The following is a 19,602-nucleotide window of genomic DNA, read 5'->3' as shown; positions in this document are numbered from 1 at the left end:
TGGGAAGGACACAAGTATGAACAAACAGAAGGGAGAAAAGTTACCTAAAGAAATGATGAGTAGTACAGTTAGACATAAATAGAAAACTGATTTTTTCTATCATATTCTACTTTCACTGATTTATTGATCTGTTTTTCTATCAGAAATGTTCTTGTTCCTGAATCTTCCCCTGTGGAACTCCTAGCCATCCTAAGACTTGTGAAAATTTTTCCCATCCTTAGTCATAACAAACCTCTCTCAAGGTTCCTACTGCACTGTTTGTACATTAAGATCATTTAATCTATGTTATTTGTCTTACCCACCTATTAGACTAAATTACTCAGTTCAAACACTGTATTTTACTCATTTTGTCACCCTAGATTTCAATATCTTACTTACATCAGGGACTGACTCAACAAATGTTTCCTATTAATAAACTAAAATTTAATGAAAATTTTCAGGCTAAAAGAAAATATGATACAAATATGAAATCAAATAAATAAAGAAAAAATTTTGATTTTGAACTATCAGTATGAACTCAACATTCTTTAAATGTATGTCCTACCTTTTTCCAATGAAAGGTCCTAGAAACAATGACCTTCAATTGCAATGAACATACCTAGTACCCAAACTTGGTTTCTAAATGCCATTCTCAACTAAAAAAGACCTAGAGCTCCTTAGAGAGATGGCTGCTTCCAGGTCTGTGGCAGAGAACATATGAAGAGCCTGTAACATTTCATCATGCCAGAATGCAAATAAATGTTTAAAGATTAATTTTCAAAACAACATAGGAGCCAACTTGAAGAGTTTCCCACTGGCCAAATTTGGGACAATTTGACATCAAAGACAATAAAAAATGGTAATAAATTATAATTTCTGAATTTTTATAAAAATCAATGAGTCCATTAAACCAGAGGATAAAAAGGTGAAGGGGAAGAGAAAAGCTCTTACTTACACAAGAAAACCCACTGAAAAATACAGACTAAATGACAATATCAAGAAATCCCATTGGTAATCCCCAATATAATAACTGCTTTAGGAAAGGATCATCAATGTATCCTAAAACAACTGGGTATCCTGGGGTTCTTTAGGAACAGGACACTCACACAGTTTCAAAGCGTCACCCTACAGCTTACTTACTATTCATATAAATTACAAAAAGATTATGTGCTTTATCAATATGTACCTCCTGATCTGATATAGTAGAATGAACACATCAACACCTTTGACGTGTTCCTGCTAAACCCAGGGAAAAATACATGAATCAAGAATATGGGGTGTTCTACAGGGTAAATAGCCTGGACTCATCCAAAGTCTCAACATCGCGGGAAAACTGTCAGGCAGTGGGAATGGTTTGGTTTGGGGGAGACCATAGAGGCACAAGAGCCAAACGCAGCGCCATGTACCTTGACTGGATTCTAGAGCAGCGCAAGAAAAACTGACAGAGCCATGTGAGACAGGGAAATCTGCATGTGGACTGTATGTTAGATGATGTTACTGAATTAATGATCGTAGGGGTGGTAATGGTGCTGGGGTTCTTGAAAGATACATGCTAACATGTTCAAATACGAAGTCTAAAAATGTCTGCAGCTGACTTTCATACAGTTTGCCAGAGATGGAGTGGGTATAAAAAGATGTTAACAGAAAGTGAATCTAAAGGAAAAGTATATGGGGTGCTCATTGTATTGTCCGTCCCCCCACAACTTTTCTGTGGGCTTGGAAGTATAGAAAATCTAAAAAAAAAGTTTTTTTCATTAATATTAATGGAAAATGTATGTTTCAGTCTAACATACAAATATGAAAGCAGGGAAACGGACTTTGGCCCAGTGGTTAGGGCGTCCGTCTACCATATGGGAGGTCCGCGGTTCAAACCCCGGGCCTCCTTGACCCGTGTGGAGCTGGCCATGCGCAGCGCTGATGCGCGCAAGGAGTGCCGTGCCACGCAAGGGTGTCCCCCGCGTGGGGGAGCCCCCACGCGCAAGGAGTGCGCCCGTGAGGAAAGCCGCCCAGCGTGAAAAGAAAGTGCAGCCTGCCCAGGAATGGCGCCGCCCACACTTCCTGTGCCGCTGACGACAACAGAAGCGGACAAAGAAACAAAAGCAGACAAAGAAACAAGACGCAACAAATAGACACCAAGAACAGACAACCCCAAGAACAGACAACCAGGGGAGGGGGGGAAATTAAATAAAATAAATAAATCTTTAAAAAAAAAAAAAAAAAAACAAATATGAAAGCACATGATACGTGAAATCTAAACCTGAAGCTAATGACACTGTTAGAGCTCAGCGTACTCCTAACAAATAAAAACAAATGAATAAAAGAGGGGATATAAACTCATTTGCTACCATTGAAGGTGACTATTACACCAATGCATTAATATGAAAATTGGTAATTAAAGGGCATTTACCCTGCCTTTATAGAAGATACTACAGGTTGACAAAGGTTGATAAGTAAAGCTTTTCTTGAAGAAGAAAATAAGCTAATAAATGCAAAAGGAGTGACAAAGGTAGGAAAATCCCCATTTTGCAATTCCCATGCAATAAGGACTCAGGCAAGGGTCATTAAGGGATGCCAAAAACATTAAGTGAAAGGTTGCTGGAAACACAGATTATCTGCTATGGCCAAAGTATCATCCCACAAATCATGTGCTAACCAAAAAAGGGGGAAATACACTTTCACAAAGGAGAACTCAGGCATGGTCACTTAATCAACTGATCCATTTTACCACCCTACCTGAAATTCTGTCCTCACACCACCCTACAAAGTATTCTTGCCAAAAATATTTAACTTGAATCTAATCAAGTCTTTGATTCTGTAAAAAAGTAAATACACATAGATGTACATACAAAACAATTACAACAAAATATTAATTGTTGAATACAGGAGGTAGGTATCTGGGTTTTTACATATTTACTATGCTTTTAAACTTTGCTATATGCTTGAAAATGTTTATAGTAAAATGTTTTTAAAATTTTAATGGGGTAATACTATAGCTACTTTTTATTTTCATAATATTTAACTCCCTATAAAATTTCAATCTCTTTCTTTCACACAAAATAAAGTAAAATCTAGAGAATTCAAGTATACTTTTCAAATTTCTACATTAACCAATAGTGAAGTTTTTGTCATTCAGCAATGCCAAGTAAAGGTACTGAAGATGATATGTGTGTACCTATAAACATACCTATAAACAATATATAGTATTTGGATTCACTTACCTTTGCCTAAAAGGATTTCCAAGGGTTCAAGTAAATTTGAATCAAATCTTTATTGGGTACCTAAAATGAATAATGTGCTGCATAACAAAAGACACTGACATGACGGTGAAAGTAAGAAATTAGGTGGTAGCTTAAATTTCATAATTTCAGGCAAAAAGTACAATAAAAGCTATTTTCTCTGTTTTTCCAAAAAATAGAAACACAGAGAAAATAGTTTTTATTGTAACCTTTTTAGATTAAAAAGTGGGTCTATTAAATTTATAGGTACTTCAAAAACATATTGTGCATATAAAAATGTAATTAACATACTGTTAAATTTGGGAGCCATTCTTTTAAAGTTAGTGGTCAAACACATAACACTTTTTTTTTTTAATGACAATTGTTACAGCTATATTTCCAAAGCCCTCCCTGGGCTTATGATGGGAAGGAGGCCTTTGGCCCAAAACCCATATTTTTTTAGCTCTCTGAGGAAATAACTTACTTATTAGATAAAAAGCAGGTCTTGATGCTTATGGGAACACTCAAAATTAGAAGTTGAAAAGAAGATCAGTAAAGGAGACAAGAGTTACCACAAAGAGAAAGAGAAAACATGAAGTAAAAGAAATCAAAGACCATTTTAACATGTAAGGACTGGTCACACAATGCCAAAGATGAAGCTAGAGAAAGATGCCCAGCCATCGCCGTTACCTCCTCCCCCATTCTTCCTTTAAGAAATGCCCCCGAAGTTGCAGCTTGGGCATTTAGTTGACCAGTTTAAGACTACATTTTCCAGCTTCTTTGCAGCAAGACTTAGCTACATGCCTAAGTGCAGGCTGATGAGATGTGAGAAGTCACATGTGCAATCTGTCTTCTCCTTCAATACAACGTTACAGGTCCTGCAAGTCCTCTCTTTCCTGTTCACACAGGCTGGAATTCAGACAGAGGTGACCCAAGTTGCAACCAGACAGTTTCTCCAGGAATAGCAACTCTAGGAAATATTTTAGAGAGCTGGGCCTTCCAAATACTTTGTGGAACATAGCGGCCCCACCAGGATGGACCACTCTCCTCTAGACCAGGACATGAGAGATAAATAAATGTCTATCTTGTTTAAGCCTCTGCATTTCTGGGGTCTCTATTATAGCAGCCTCACGTGTGTGCTAACAAATACAAGCCTTTGGGTAGAACTTTAAATAAAACATTACTATGGCGGTGAGACCACAAAAGAGTTAGGAAGGAAAATGGAGAAATGGAAACAGCAGGTACCGGCATACATATCAGACACTTGGCAATCAAAGAAAGGACAAAAAAATAGCTCACAGTGAAAAGAAAGTCACACAAAAGGTGCCCTGAATTTGTTTTAAGTTACTTTTTGTTGTTGTTTTAGGTTAAAAAAGAAATGTGAGTATGTTTGAAGGTAAATGGAGAAAGCCTGGAAAAAGTAGATGGCAAAGATGATAGATACCGGTGAGGAGAAAGCCATGGAAGGCAAATACTGCAGAATGAAGAATAATCATTCAGTGCATAGTACCAAATAACATGCCAGATGCTGGAGATACAAAAGTTAACAATTTGGTCCCTTCTCCCACAGAACTAACATTCTACTAGAGGAACCAGATACAGATAATACAACAGTGTGACAACTGCTATAACATCAAATGTATGACAGTGGCACAAAGGAAAGACTAAGTGAGTACTGGTTGAGATTCTTGAGCTGATTAATAAGGTAGGAATAGGAGCTCACAAGATGAAATTCTAGATTAAAAAAAATAATGTGGAGGAGTGAGTGTAGCTCAGTAGTCTGAGGGTCTTCTTCTCATGTACGAGGTCCCAGGTTCAATTCCCAGTACCTCCTAAAACAATAATAACAGGGAAGCAGACTTAGTCCAATGGATAGAGCGTCGGTCTACCACACAGGAGATCCAAGGTTCAAACCCCGGGCTCCTTGACCCGTGTGGAGCAGGCCCATGCGCAGTGCTGATGTGCGCAAGGAGTTCCCTGCCACACAGGGGTGTCCCCGCATAAGGGAGCCCCACACGCAAGGAGTGCACCCCGTAAGGACAGCCACCCAGCGCGAAAGGAAGTGCAGCCTGCCCAAGAATGGTGCCGCACACACGGAGAGCTGACACAAGATGATGCAACAAAAAGAAACACAGATTCCTGGTGCCGCTGATAAGGATAGAAACGGTCACAGAACACACAGCGAATGGACACAGAGAGCAGACAATGGGTGGACGGGGAAGGGGAGAGAAATAAAAAAATAAATAAATCTTAAAAAAACACACACAAAATCCTTGGGGAGCAGATGTAGTTTAATGGTTGAGTGCTGCCTCTTACAAGAGGTCCTGGGTTCAACCCTGGTACCTCCTTTAAAAAAAAAAAAAGGAATAATGTGCACAAAGATAAAAATGTCAAAAAATAGAAGGGTAACCAAACTGTCTTAAGAGAGGAAGAGGAAGGATTTTTTCAGACTAGAAAGGATCAGGAATCATGTAATTTGTTCACTACTGATTACCTATACTTAGCAAAGTCCCTGGCCTATAATAAGCACTCAGTTCATATTTGCTGAATGAATGAAGGGTATAAAGTTGAAGGCATATAAAAAAGTTCATACCTAATGGCCTACTTTGCTAAAAAGCAGATGGCAAGACAATCTGTTTTTGAGAAGGTACAGGGAGGTACCATGATCTTCAGGAAATAAGGTTGTCCTATATTTACACATGCCAACTTCACAGTACTTTAATAATGTTACTAATTTAAATAGACTGATTTGAAATTAAGATTATAACTATCTAATAAGACTTAAAAAGGAAAACGTAATTTTTATTAGAACTATCACTAAAAGTAAGCTAATATGATGAACTTACCTTTCTGACAGATGATCTGGTCTTCACATGACTGTTTCTGAAAGTCTGGAAAGTCGCCATAACTATAACACTGTTGCACGTAGTCAAGGAAGAGTTAATTCACAAAACATCTAAAGAAAACACATTAAGAGAACTTACTGATCTCAGTGACTTGGTAAGCATTTTGTACTAAAATAATTTCTTTAAATTCATTTTAAAAATAAAAACAAATACTGGGCCCAAAAAACTCATTTAGCAATTTAACATGAATATTTGAAAAATATGTGAATATTTGTACCTTAATGAAATACAAAAACATTAAAAATTTTTATTTTTAGGTTTTTCTTTTCTCTCCCCTCCCCGGCCCCCTAGTTGTCTGCTCTCTGTGTCCATTCACTATGTGTTCTTCTGTGTCTGCTTGTATTCTTGTCAGTGGCACTGGGAAAGTGTCTTTTTTGTTGCATCTTCTTGCTGCATCAGCTCTCCAGGTATGCAGAGCCACTTTTTTCACGCAGATAGGCTCTCCTTATGGGGCATACTCCTTGCGCACGGGGCTCCCCTACGTGGATGTCACCCCTACGTGGCGTAACGCTCCTTGCGCACAGAAGCACTGTGCGTGGGCCAGCTCACCACACGGGTCAGGAGGCCCCAGGTTTGAACCCTGGACCTCCCATGTGGTAGACTGATGCTCTATCAGTTGAGCCAAATCTGCTTCCCTATTTTTAGGTTTAGAATGATAAAATAGCTACCCTTATCTAGTCATTCTCACCGCTCTTTTTTATTGCAAAGCTTCAATAAGAAATTTTTGAAAAAAACAACCTTCTAAAATCTTAAATAGAAAATATCAGAAAAAGAATCCCAGGCTTCCTGCTTCCGGAAAACAACAGTACCTACAGTACCTACAGTAACAACAAACGCTCTAGATATTATTTCTTGGGCAAAAAGGTTTGGTGATATACAGGTAGGAATATGAACCCTGTATTTACCAAATTAGAACAGATGAACAAAAACAAATTCCTTAAATAGGAAGTTTAACAGTATATCAATGACAAGAGTTCAAAAAACATTCAAATTAAATGATTAATAGTACAACTTAAAACGCACACCCACACACACATATCTTGGGAGAAATTCTAAAACTTAGTGTTAACTTTTTAACAATGCTTTAATAATTAAACACCTTTGAGAGCTAAATCAACTCAGGGCATTTACCACTAAAATTCCCCATTTTACCACAGTAACTTCATCCATTCGTTCTATATCTGCTTGTGCCACACACGGTATGGAAAAGGGGAGAAGGCCCTTAGGTTCAGATCCTTGTGTGGAAAATGTTTCATTATAGTAGAGAGGTAGAGATGACCCTAAAATGCAACATGCCCCAAGGCAGAAGAAACAGTTAAAGGAAAGCCTCTGAAACAACATCCAGATATGACACCGCTAGCAACCCCAGTTCATTTTCCCCAGTTCATATTCCTGAATAGCAGACTCAGATGGGACACCCTTATTCAAGGTTGAGTAAAAAAGCAAAAGAATTTAATATGGGACTTATGAAAGAACATAAAAAACGCCTAAGAAATATACTAATGAGAGAAAAAATTCCAGACAAATATAATCATGCCCCCCCCAAACTCACATTATCTTCAAAATAGTTTATCAGAATCTATATCATTTTTTGAAATGAAAAGAAAATAAATTTAATACCATTTGTATGCTCTGATAATGGATGTGGTGAGGGTAGGACACCACTGCGAATGTGGCAAGCCCACTGAATGGTGTGCTTAGGGGCGGTTGAGATGGGGAAAGTTTATGTGTATGTCTCCAAAGTTTGTTTTGTTTTTTAAAAAAAGAGCAACTAAAGAGACAACAATTGAAGACAATATATGAGCCTGCCCGAAAGGACATTACTGGGACATATGAAATAATTGGAATATAGAATGAAAACTTTTATCAATGTTAAAGTCACTGAACTTGCTAACTGTACTCTAAGTAAATATGCCTGTTAAGAAATGCACATGGAAGTATTATGTGTTTAAGGAGCATGATGTAAACAACCTGCTCTCAAATGTTTAAAACACTAATAGATAGACAGACAGATAGATGGACTAATGGATGATGGGTAGATAGAATGACATGACAAATATGGCAAAATGCCAAAAACTGGTGGATCTGGGTATGGTGAAGGGGGGTGTTGGAAGTTCTCTGTAAAGGTTTTGTTTTATTTTTTCAATTATCCTGTAAGTTTGAAATTATTTCAAAATTAAAAATTTAAGAAAAAAAGTAAACCTAGACCACTTGAAAATAGTCAGATCAGACATAAGAACATAAAGCAAAGACAAAGCAAAGAACTAAAAAGTGAACTGGTAGAGCCGATAAATTTTTAAAAAAGGAAGTATCATTTAATAAATGAAATCTCTCTGAAGCAGCAAGAAAGCAAAAAAAAAAGCAAAATATTGCTAAGAACACTGGAACAAGGGAAATTTTAAGAAAAATCACAGACTGCACAAGAAAACAAATATAAAGCAATAAGAGAAACAATTATAAAAAGTACAGAAAACAGAGATACAATACACAAAAAACAGACATCCCTGAGGAAAAGAATAAAAGAGAAAAATTATCCAACCATAAAAAGAAGAAAACTTTGCAGAAATACAGGAATATCAGAATCTATATAATAAAAGGCATACTAAGTTCCAGGGGAAAATTAGAGATAATAATCAACATTAAGGGAGCAGATGTGGCTCAAGCAGTTGAGCACCTGCTCTCCACATGGGAGGTCCCGGGATGGGTCCTAAAAACAAACAAACAACAACAAACAAACAAACAAAAAACCAACTCAGGGGAGCTGATGTGGCTCAATAGTTAAGCGCCTGCTTCCTGCATATGAGGTCCCAAGTTCAATCACCGACCCCAGTACCTCAACAACAAAAAAAGGCCCCTAAACTTAAGGGATAATCAACACAACATCTAAATAGAAAACAGAAAGATATCAGTAGTCAACCAAAGAGGGTAAAATCAGCCTTGCCCCAGACTTCTCCACAGTAAAATTTACTACCCATGGACAGTAGAGCAGTATTGCCTGCTATTGGGAAGATAGGCATGATTCAAGAATTGTTTTTAATACTCAGCCAAGTTAACATTCATTCGTGGAGGTACCATGTAAATATCTTCAAATTTGCAAGGCCTCAGACAAGAATCCTTAATAAGAGGGTACTTGATTAAAAAAAAAACAAAACTCAGTTCTTTGAAAAAACAATCTCGGAAATAAAGAAGTTGTGGTAAGCAGAGATCAATGGTGACAACCACATGTATTTAAATATAGAACCAAAGCTTCACTGGATGAATTATGGCTATAGAATTTTTTGAAATGCTATAAACCTTGACGTAACATAATTTGGTAGAAAGAGAAGGTGGAAGAGGTTAGAGTCCTCTAAATTACCTCTTCACTCACGGTAGGGAGTCAAAAGGTTAATACATTTTTACAATAAAATATTTGAATTTACAAAGTGTTCTGAATGCGATTCTAGACTGTAACTTGCCATTTGTGTTGTATAGCTCACCAATACTCTCAGAGAAAATCGCAAAGGGCTACTGGAATAAATGCAAAGGACGATTCAAGTAGAGAACATGGAGAGTCTAGCAGTTTCTACCGCAGAGATGGAGACTGGCACTCAGGGAGGCCAATGTAGACAGAACTTGCAGGGCAGAGTACTGGAGGGAGAGATCAGCAAAAGACAGCGAGCTAGAGACCTGCAGAAATGTTTCCCTAGAGTCTTTAGATAAGAAACAATCTCTGCCACCCACCTGAGGATGGAAAAATAACCTCTAGAGAGCAGTAAGCCTAACAATACCAGGAACCAGACAGGGTTTGGATTAGTCTGCACTCCCACCAACCTGAAAAACCTTGTTAACAGATATTGGCTAGACTCTTCAGAAGGAAATCACTTTAGTGGGGGTTCTCAATAAGAACTACACTAAAGGCTTTCTCTGGACCCTAACAAATACTTAAAATTAAAAGCAAGCCTTGAAAGAATCCAACAGATTATAATAACCTAGTTGAGCACCACAACTAAGTCTGACACTCTTAAAAAATACAACAAAATCAAACAAGCAACAGCATAAAACTGACTGACATACAATTCAAAATTACCAGGGATGCAAAGGAGAAAAACATGACTCCTATCAGGGGGAAAAAAGTTGATGAATGGAGAACCAGAAATGATAGATATGATGGCATTACAGAAAAGGACATTAAAACAATATTACAGGGGAGCAAATATGGCTCAAGTGGTTGAGCACCCGCCTCCCACATCGGTTCAGTTCCTGGTGCCTCCTGAAAAAAACAAAACAAAAATAAACAAGCAAAACAAAAAAAAGTAAAAAACCAACTCAGGGAAACTGATCTGGCTCAGTGGTTGAGTGCCAGTTTCCTACATATGAGGTCCCAGGTTTCCCCAGCCCCCAGTACCTCAAAAACAAAAAAACAAGAAAACAATATGACAAATATGTTCTATATGCACAAAAAGAGAAAGACATGATACAGATGAGGAGAGAAAGAGAAGGTATGAGAGACCCAAATTGAACTTTCAGAAATGAAAATAAAATACATCTAAAATTAAAACTATGCTGAATGCAATTAATAGCACATTAGACATTGCAGAAGAAAGTTCAGGGAACTGGAAGACACAGCAACAGCAACTATCCAAAATGAAGCACAGAAAGAAGAAACTTTAAAAACAAACTAACAAAACAAACAGAGCATCAGCGACTTAACTAAACACTGTAAAAGTGGAGTAATTGGAATCCCAAAAAGCAAACGGGACAGGGGCACTAAAAAAAATATTTGAAGGGAAAAAATGGCCAAGAATTCCCTAAATTTGATGAAAACCATGAACTGACAGACCTAAGGACACTCAACAAATTCCAAGAAGAATGAACATACCAAAAAAAAAAAAAAGACAAGGCATTTTATAATCAAATTGCTGCAAACCAGTAATAAAAGAGAAAACCTTGAAAGTAACCAGAGAAAAAAGTAAAGTACACATTACATACAAAGGAATAAAGAATGGCAGCAGATTTTTGGGACTTTGAGTTGTCCTAAATGATATTGCAGGGTCAGATGCTGGATTTTATATATCCTGCCATAACCCACTGAATGTACTGGGGGAGAGCGTGAACTACAGGGTAAACTATTATCCTTGGGGTGCAGCAGTGCTCGAAAATGTGTTCACCATGTGCAACGAGTGTGGCACAATAACGGGGGAGGTTGTTGGTGTGGGAGGAATGAAGTAGGAAGGTGGGGGTATAGGGGAACCTCATGTTTTTTAATGTAACATTTTTTGAGATGTATATATCTCCAAAAAAATACAATTTACAAAAGTGATGGGAGTGAGGGAATGGGGAGTGGGTTATATGGGAACCTCTTAAGTTTTTTAATGTAATGTTCTTTATGATCTATTAACTTTAATTGAAAAACAATTTTTTTAAATGGCAACAGACTTATCGAAAACAAGAGAAAAGGGAAAAAAAATCAACACAGAAATTCCTACTTAATGAAAATATCCTTCAAAAATTAAGGCAAAATACAAATGTACACTATGGACAATAGTGGTGGTAATAGTCCGATGATATCATCCCATAATCTGTAATGAATATTCACAACTGTTTCGTAAGTTCACAACCTCTATAATAGGGTGGGTTGGGGGAAAAACACACCAAATGTAAGATACGGACTATAGTTAGTTGTAATATTTTGATGATGCTTTTGCATAGTTTATAACACAAGTTTCACAACAATGCAAGTGTTGGTAGAGGGGTGATGTACAGGACCCCTGTATGACATAATGCATGTTTATTTTGTAAGTTCACTCGTTCACTTTGTAAGCTCATATACATATATATTTGTTTATGTATGCTCATGTATGAATGATATACTTCAATAAAAATATCTATTAAAAAATTAAGGCAAAATATATTTAGTCAAACTAAAAAAAGCTGAGAGAATTCAACACTAGCAGAGTATTACTAGAAAAATTGCTTAAAAGAAATTCTTCAGGCAGAAGGAAAACAATACCAGATGGAAATTTGTACTCACACAAAAGGTAGAGTATGAAATGTATGTGTGCCAGTAATAAAAAAGACATTTTCTCCTTTTTAACCCTTTTAAAAAACTGTGTAAACTAGAAATAATGACAATGTATTCTTGGGTTTACAATATATGTAGAAGTAAAATGTATGACCAAACAGCACAAAGGATGTGGTGGGTGAGGGATAAAAAAAATACTGTTCCAAGGTTCCTAGTCTCTACATGAAGTCATATCTTTTGAAGAAAGGCTATGATAAGTTAAAGTTGTGTGTTGTAAACCAGAAAGCAAACCACTAAAAAAATTTTAAAAAATAAATAAATAAGAAGTTAACAGTAGAGTGAAGGCACTTGTTATCCTACTTGTGCTAACGAGAGACAGAAGATTTACCTTCAGGATTGCAGTAAAATACAATTAAATAAGCATGTAAAAACAGTGCCTCAGACAGTAGGAACCCAAATGTTAACTTCTTCCTTGGGTAAAGACTTGCTGTTTGACTTAAAAAAAAAAAAAACTAAAAATGTCACAGCTTTCAGTTTACCAGTTTCTATATTGTTTTGGCTTTCATATTTTAAAAAATTTGAGGATGACCTAATTGAACATCTATTAAGATACTTGCTTCCTTGTAGTTTCTGCCCTTTTATCGTTTAATCCTGCATCAACCTCGCTCCTACACTGACAATATACATTTTGTTCTTACCTCTATGTCGTTTCTTAACCTTGCCGTTTCTCAATCTCGGCATTACTGGCATTTGGGGTCAGCTAAGCCTTTGTCATGAGGGCACTGTCCAGAGCACTGCAGGGTGTCTAGCAGTTTTGTTGGCCTCCACCCACTCAGTAGTACCAACCAAGTGTGATAACCAACACTGTCTTCTGACATTACCAAATGTCCCAAGGGATGCGGTAGGGACAAAATTGCCTTTATTTTAGAACCACTCTATTTTAGCACTCAAGACTATACTGCCTTAGGTAACAGATGACTGTATAAAAATCCATGCCCCGCACTAGGCTGGAGTACTAACTATTAAACTCACCTAACTCATCAAGTGTCTAAGTAGCAGTAACTGCCCTACTCACATGACCCTTACATTCTAGGGCCATGCCTTACTCATCTCTGCATCCCCCAAGTGCCTTACACATACGCAATGTTATATTTATTCAACAGAGCAAGATGGAAGGTGGAGAGTAATTTCAAGACGGACATGAATTTCAAAGGGGCATGAGTGACATCTTTAAATAGAAAACAGTTGGGGCCACCTACCAAATGAGCCTTTGAAAAATTAACCCAGGGATATTTGTTCGGTTGTCTTTTTTTTTCCTCAAATATTCACAGAAAAGTTATTGGTCTTTCTACCACATTCCAGGTTAGAATCTACTTCTTCTAAAAGTCTTGAGTCCTACCCAACACTGGTATTTAAAATAGAACATGGGCCTAGATGATAAAAAACTAAAATATGAACTGCTCTTGACTCGAGAATACCCTGTACAGCAACAATAAACACAATTTAAAAATAAATAAAATCTTGACACCGTGTTTTCAACATGAATTTGGTGACTGACCAGAAGTTGAAGTAATGTTCTTAATCTTACACATCTAGCCTCCATCTACAAGACTATTTCTAACAAAAAAAATATGTTCATACTTTTAACCCTGAAGTATATTTCTATCACTGGCATCTGGGACTCCAAGACTCCAAGAGGCATTTAAGCAGTTCTTGAAAGTCTTCACCCTAAGCTGCCAGTAGCAGGAAGAGACCAGAAGGGAGCAGTGCTTTGCAGATGGCACTGTGCTTGGCACAAAGGAGGCATTCTATAGGCCTGTGAGAACCTATTCACTGAAATATATACTAAGCATAAAAAAAGAAGAGTGAGAAAAATAATTTCAAAGTTTCAAGCCTGGGGAGTGGAAGAAAGGCGGTGCCTTAGGCAGTTATACGGTAATTGGAAGATAATGTCTCATGTCAATATGAAAAATATTCAAAGGGCAACTACAGATTTAGTTGGGGTGATCAGAAATGGAGATGTTAATCTAAGAATCATACAGAACTTGGAAGCTGATCCCAGAAAACAGGAAAAAACAGAAGGTCAAGAGAGAATCTAAGGGAACACCCAGGATACAGGAGTCCTGGGCAGGTGAACCAGGAGACACAAATAAAACAGCCATCTGAAAGGTAGGAAGGCATATTTTAGGAGATCAGGAGAGCAGTGTCACTTAAGAAATGGTTTTAAATATAGAGTGGTCAGCACTAGACTTCTAAGCTCCTTGAAGTCTAGATGATATCTTTCATCTCTGAATACTGGAGGAAGCCATCTCAGTACCCACCACACAGTACTCACTCAATAAATAATAATACCACAACCTGTCATTTTGTCTGCTATGTGCCAGCCAAGCACTGTTTAACTGTTCTACACACATGAATTCATAATTTCCCCAACAGAAGTAATACTATTATACCCGTTTTATATATAAGGAAACTGAGGCACAAAAAGGTTAAGGAATTAACCCTAACTCACACATCTAGGAATATCTGTACTGAAAAAGAGACCATTGATTTGGCCAGATCATTACCAAGCTGAGAGCAAGTACAATGTAGTATTAGGAAAAGAACTCAAACTGCAGGATGTTAAAGTATACCAGAGATACCCTCCGTTTCCTCTCCATCCTCACTCTCTTTCTTCAAGAACTTGGTGTGCCCAGGCTGGAGAGTGTGGCCCTACATAAGTCTTCTTCTCCCATCTACTTTCCCATTCCCACCTTCCCTCACCCCCAGCCAAGTGGACTAGAAGTAGACACCTGTGCAATATCCAGCCAATCAAATTCTCTCTTCAGGAATTTGAAATTGAGATATGGAGATATGTGTGGAGGACCAGATTGCAAAGTCAAAATGAATTTGGTGTTGTCATCATGGCAAATCAAAGTTTCATACAACCGAAGTTTGGGTAAGCAGACCCCAGAAGCTTTAAAGAGAAGGCCAGTCCACAAAGAAATTGTCAGGTTCCTACTCACAGACTTAAGAGCATGTGTTCACAGAGAAAAACCGGAACTGATGTCCATGGCACCGAGATGCAAGCATGCAATGCGGAATGTGGCGGTACACCAAGCACATAAAAAATGCATATCTTTTAGGTTGGGCTAATTCAAATGGGTTTTTGTTACTAGCAGCCAAATAATCCTCAAGCCATTAAGGGAATTCAATGAAAAAACACTAAGTAGCTACTATGTGCTCCTAGGTTCTTCAAAATAACTTTTTGAGGTGGGTTTTAGATCTCTTATATTCTGGGATGAAGAAAATGCGGCACCGGTATGGTCATTCACTGATGTCCAACTCCAAAACTTTCTACACAATAATTCATTTTCACTCAAGTAATAATCTCTGTTCTAGGCCACTACACCATTTATCTTATTTTTCTCATGAGTCAATCCCTAACTAATAAAAAAACCATTAACTTTTCTCCTTTCTTTACACACTTGAAATGACTTCACTCCAGTAAATACTTAAAAATAAAAGAACTTTTATATATAAGGATGAATGGAAGAACAAAGAACTTTGATTCTGTGGAGTCTATTTTTAAATTGATAAAGTATTTTCCTTTCCTTTCCCACATTATCAGCTTACACACCCTTAACTAAAAGCTCAGGCTAATCCTAGATCTTTTCCTGACATGTCCCCACCCTTCAATCCCTCCCAGTGGTTTATTTATTGCCAAAATGCAGGCTACTAGAGAGTGAAAATTAAATCAGGTTACCAATTACCAAGTAATTACTGTACCCAAATTACTTTCCAAAGAAAAACAGCAAATATCCATATCCTAAAAGTTTGAAACCCTTACCAAAAGGTTATAAAGACCAACAAAACTATTATTTTTCTAACCCTGATATCAGTTTACAAAAACGGAATGGGAGGGAACTTTTCTAATCTAGAATGTGTTTTTACCTATTGGGAAAAACACATTTCCTAGTTTTTCACATTTTCTCTAAGTTTGGACAGAACTCTTTTGCCTACTTGTATCTGGAAATTTCCCTTAGAATTATCTATAATGTATCATTTGAATTGGTCTGATTCCCTTTTGTAAATAGTAAATTCCTGAAATTAAAAAGAAATAAATAAAAAGTGTCATGCTTCTTCCAGCCTCTAAAGGCAAGGGAGTGGGGCATATGGGAATCTCCCTTATTTTTTATGTAACATTTACATAATCTAAAGCTTCTTTAAAAATTAAAATTAAAAAAATAAAAGATAAGGGAATTGCTTCAGTTTCTAGACTTCCCTTGTGAGTTCAGCGGCTAGAGAACTTCTCACTGTGGTTTGGGCAACCCCTATATCCTGAACAACTGGGAAATATCACTGTTATAGAGCATATTTGCTAGGCAAGTGCTTCTCAACAGTGTATATGGTTACCAATTCAACTTGAGACTCAACTTCTTTCCTAATTCCCTTCCTCCTTGCATCTCTCAAAAATTAGACAATTACAATTCCAACTATCATGAAATTCAATGTCATCCCGAGTCACAACTTTGCCTCCAGAATAACCAATACCTACTTGAAAGAGCAAGACGTGTGAAATAAGAAAGATTCTTTAAACTGCACTATTTTAACTGACGCCAATCACGCTGGGCACAGATGTAGCCATTTACTCTAAAATCATAAACACAATCATCTCTGCATTACTGAGTATCCAATATAACCTGAATATTTTCAGACAATCAAAATCAGTAGCAATCAATATAAAGGTGGATAAGAAGCTAAAGAAAACGCTTGGCAAGGTGCTGACTGAATAATTACAAAGCTGAAAAGAGAACCACAAAGCTTAAAGTCCAGTTTGCACTAAGGCAATCAGATACGCTGTCAGCAATATTTCTCATCTTGAAATCTCATAGTATCTCAAGCTAAACCACCTCCAGTCTAGTAAGGAATAGAGGGGAGAAAAAAAGAATTGCTAACAAATTATATCACTGTGGATTTTACTGTCATTGTCATTTTGCCAAAAGTTTAGGGTTTTTTAAGTCCTTTGGTTACATCGACCTATACGTCTATTTTATAAAGCAGTTTAGTTGCCTGCAATAACAGAAGAATGTACAATTCATTCACAATGCGGAGGGGCCTGCATTTACGCCATTAGCGACCTAGGAGAGAATTTACAGCAAATCCAAAGGTCAATACTCTGAGGAGCTGCTCGACGCCTTCCGTTTCTGTCACAAGATGTGGGCTGTGCCCGCTTCCAAAGCTCGGGGTTTCTGAGTGAAGGATGCGCTGTGCGCGGAGGAAGTGCCAGGTCCTTCTCCTGCACACGCTCCTGTGCGCGCACCACGACACTCACTAAACTCACGCACCAGCACTCGGCGAGGGGCGCCGGCTCCCCTGGGGGGTACACTGCGCCTGTCATTCAAAGGGACCGCAGCCCCGCCACAGGCGGGACCCCAAGAGCCCTCACGGCCCGGGGCCTCAGGCTTCCTCCCTCCGCCTCGCTCCTCCCACCACCCGGCGAGGGCGCAGCTCTCGGGGGGCGCCGAGCCGCCGCGGGCGGGCGACGAGGCTCCATCCGTCCCGACCCCACAGACGGCCGCCAACCCCCCGTCATCCGGCCGCCTGCGCCCCGGGAGGGCCCGCTCCCGGCTCACCTGGGGGCCGCAGCCTCCGCAGCTCACAGGCATGTCACCGGCCCGCAACGACTGGCCTCGCGAGCCGAGCTAGCAGGCGGGCGCCCCCTCCCGCCGCGGCCCCCAGCCCTCCCCCCTCCCCACCCCGCCGCCCGCCCCGCCCCGGCCCGGCCTGGCCCAGCCCTCCCCGCCCCCTGGGCTTCCGCAGCAGCCGCTCCGGCCCGCAGCTCCGGCTAAGGCCCACGCCTCCCACTCACTCTCGCGAGAGAAGGGCACCCCTCTCGCGAGAAGAACTCCGTGGCCGAGCCCGCGCAAAAATGGGTGGGCTTTCGAAAAAGGAAAGAAGCAACAAGGAAAACCCTTCCCACGTGCTCGGGGGAACGCAGCCCAGCGGCCCTGCCAGTCACGTGACGCCAGACGGCCCCTCCATTGGCCGGAACCGCTCGGCGTGGGCGCTCGGAACTCGAGGCCGACCTACGAACCTGCGGCGGACGTCTTGCGTGCTTCCTGGTCCGTTGCCTTGGAAACGATTTAACCCTTTTCTCTGGCAAAATACCCAGACTTCGGCTTTGCTCCGCAGGTTTGGCCTCAGGCCCTGCGTCCTTTCCTTCTACCCCTTAGTCTTACCCACGATGCCAGCTGGGCTGCTGCTCCGCCTCAAGGCCAGCTTTGCTTCCTTGTGAAGCCCCGGGACCTTGCAAAAGCGACAGCCCCTCCAGATCTGAGGGCCCGAGGAAGGCCCATCCTTTCGGGGTGGCTCCGCCCCTTCTCCCCAGAATCTCTAGGGAGGACCACTCAGGACGCTCCGGGCCCGCGCACTATCCCGACTGCAGCAATTAGCATCAAGGAGCCTCCGGGCCCTAGTGCTCACCTCTCCATCTGTGCGAGATAAGGAAAGTAGAACGTAAAGCTTTGTCCACGGAGATGCCAAGCCCAAAATCAAAGCTAACATGCTTTTAAAAAAAAACAGGAATGCTTAAAATCGGAAAGGCCAGTTCAGTCAGGTTGTCTGGGGCACCTGTTCTTCAAGGGTGGAAATACCCGATTGATAAGAAAGATACTTAAGTGTATCCTCATTAGGAGTTAAGTTTTGCCCTTATGTGTAGCTCCTGTCTATATTGGGCAGACTCTAGGCTGTCCATTGAGCAATGATGACAACATACTTCACTAGGTTCTAGGAAGTCCATTCTGAGGGGGAATGGGGAAGAAAGAGAAAATATCTGTGTTAAGTGCTATGAGAAGAAATTGTCATAGGTGACAGTGATTGGATGACTACATCAAGGATGACATTTCTGAGGAGACATTTCAGCAGCAAATCGAATAACGGCCGTGCAAAAATCAGAGGGAAGAATATTTCACTCGAAACCCTTAATTAAGACGCGTTCTACTGCGTTTCAGGGGGGAAATTTTTAAGAGGAAATGAGTATGGAGGGCTAAACAAACTTAGGCGAGATCCTGTAGGACTTTGTAGGTTAAGAAGGGATGGGAAGTTTTTCCTAAGTGCGATGGGAAGCATTCGAGTTTTAAATAGGGGAAAGAAACCTATGGTTTTTCTTTTTAAAAAAGAAAGCTCTTCCTAGCAGAGAATGGATCTAAAGGCGGCCCAGAGCAGAAAGCAGGGAAATCAGCTGGGAGACTTGTAGTCTGGGTGAGAGCCAGTTCTGAGTCTTAATTTCCATCGACCTTGACATTCCTCTCCTAAAATCCTTCAGGTCAAAGCCCTGGAGCTATTTCCTGCCTTTTGTTAAAAGCACATTTGATAAAGCTTGACTTATTGCTATTTAATTAAAAGGGGAAATAGGGTTGTTGTTTTTTAATTACTTGACACAGGTAACAACCCCAAAAAGGCCACTATTTTTTGCTCTGATTTTCTTCCCTCCCTTTACAACACAAATAACCACTTCTCT

General features: G+C 39.5%; 1 protein-coding gene across 8 annotated transcripts in view; it reads right to left on the bottom strand.

Annotated features, from left to right (window-relative positions):
• Positions 1-18,539, bottom strand: part of AKAP11 (A-kinase anchoring protein 11) — a 52,609-nt gene extending 34,070 nt beyond the window's left edge. For 2 of the 8 annotated variants that reach the window (XM_058276638.1, XM_058276642.1), the window contains exons 1-2: positions 18,323-18,533; positions 6,041-6,150 (exon numbers count right to left, since the gene is read on the bottom strand). In XM_058276638.1, coding sequence (XP_058132621.1) covers positions 6,041-6,100 — 60 coding nt within the window. In that variant the 5' untranslated portion in view covers positions 6,101-6,150; positions 18,323-18,533. Of the gene's footprint in view, positions 1-6,040; positions 6,151-17,716; positions 17,854-17,877; positions 17,938-18,177 lie in introns of those variants that run through there. The other 6 variants (XM_058276637.2, XM_058276640.2, XM_071208266.1 and 3 more) reach the window with 5 other exon arrangements.
• Between the last annotated feature and the right edge of the window lie 1,063 nt (positions 18,540-19,602).

The sequence above is a fragment of the Dasypus novemcinctus genome, chromosome 15 (assembly GCF_030445035.2).
Source record: "Dasypus novemcinctus isolate mDasNov1 chromosome 15, mDasNov1.1.hap2, whole genome shotgun sequence".
Taxonomy (NCBI): Eukaryota; Metazoa; Chordata; class Mammalia; order Cingulata; family Dasypodidae; genus Dasypus; species Dasypus novemcinctus.
The sequence above is the reverse complement of the archived record's forward strand: the minus strand, read 5'-3'. Positions and strand labels throughout refer to the sequence as shown.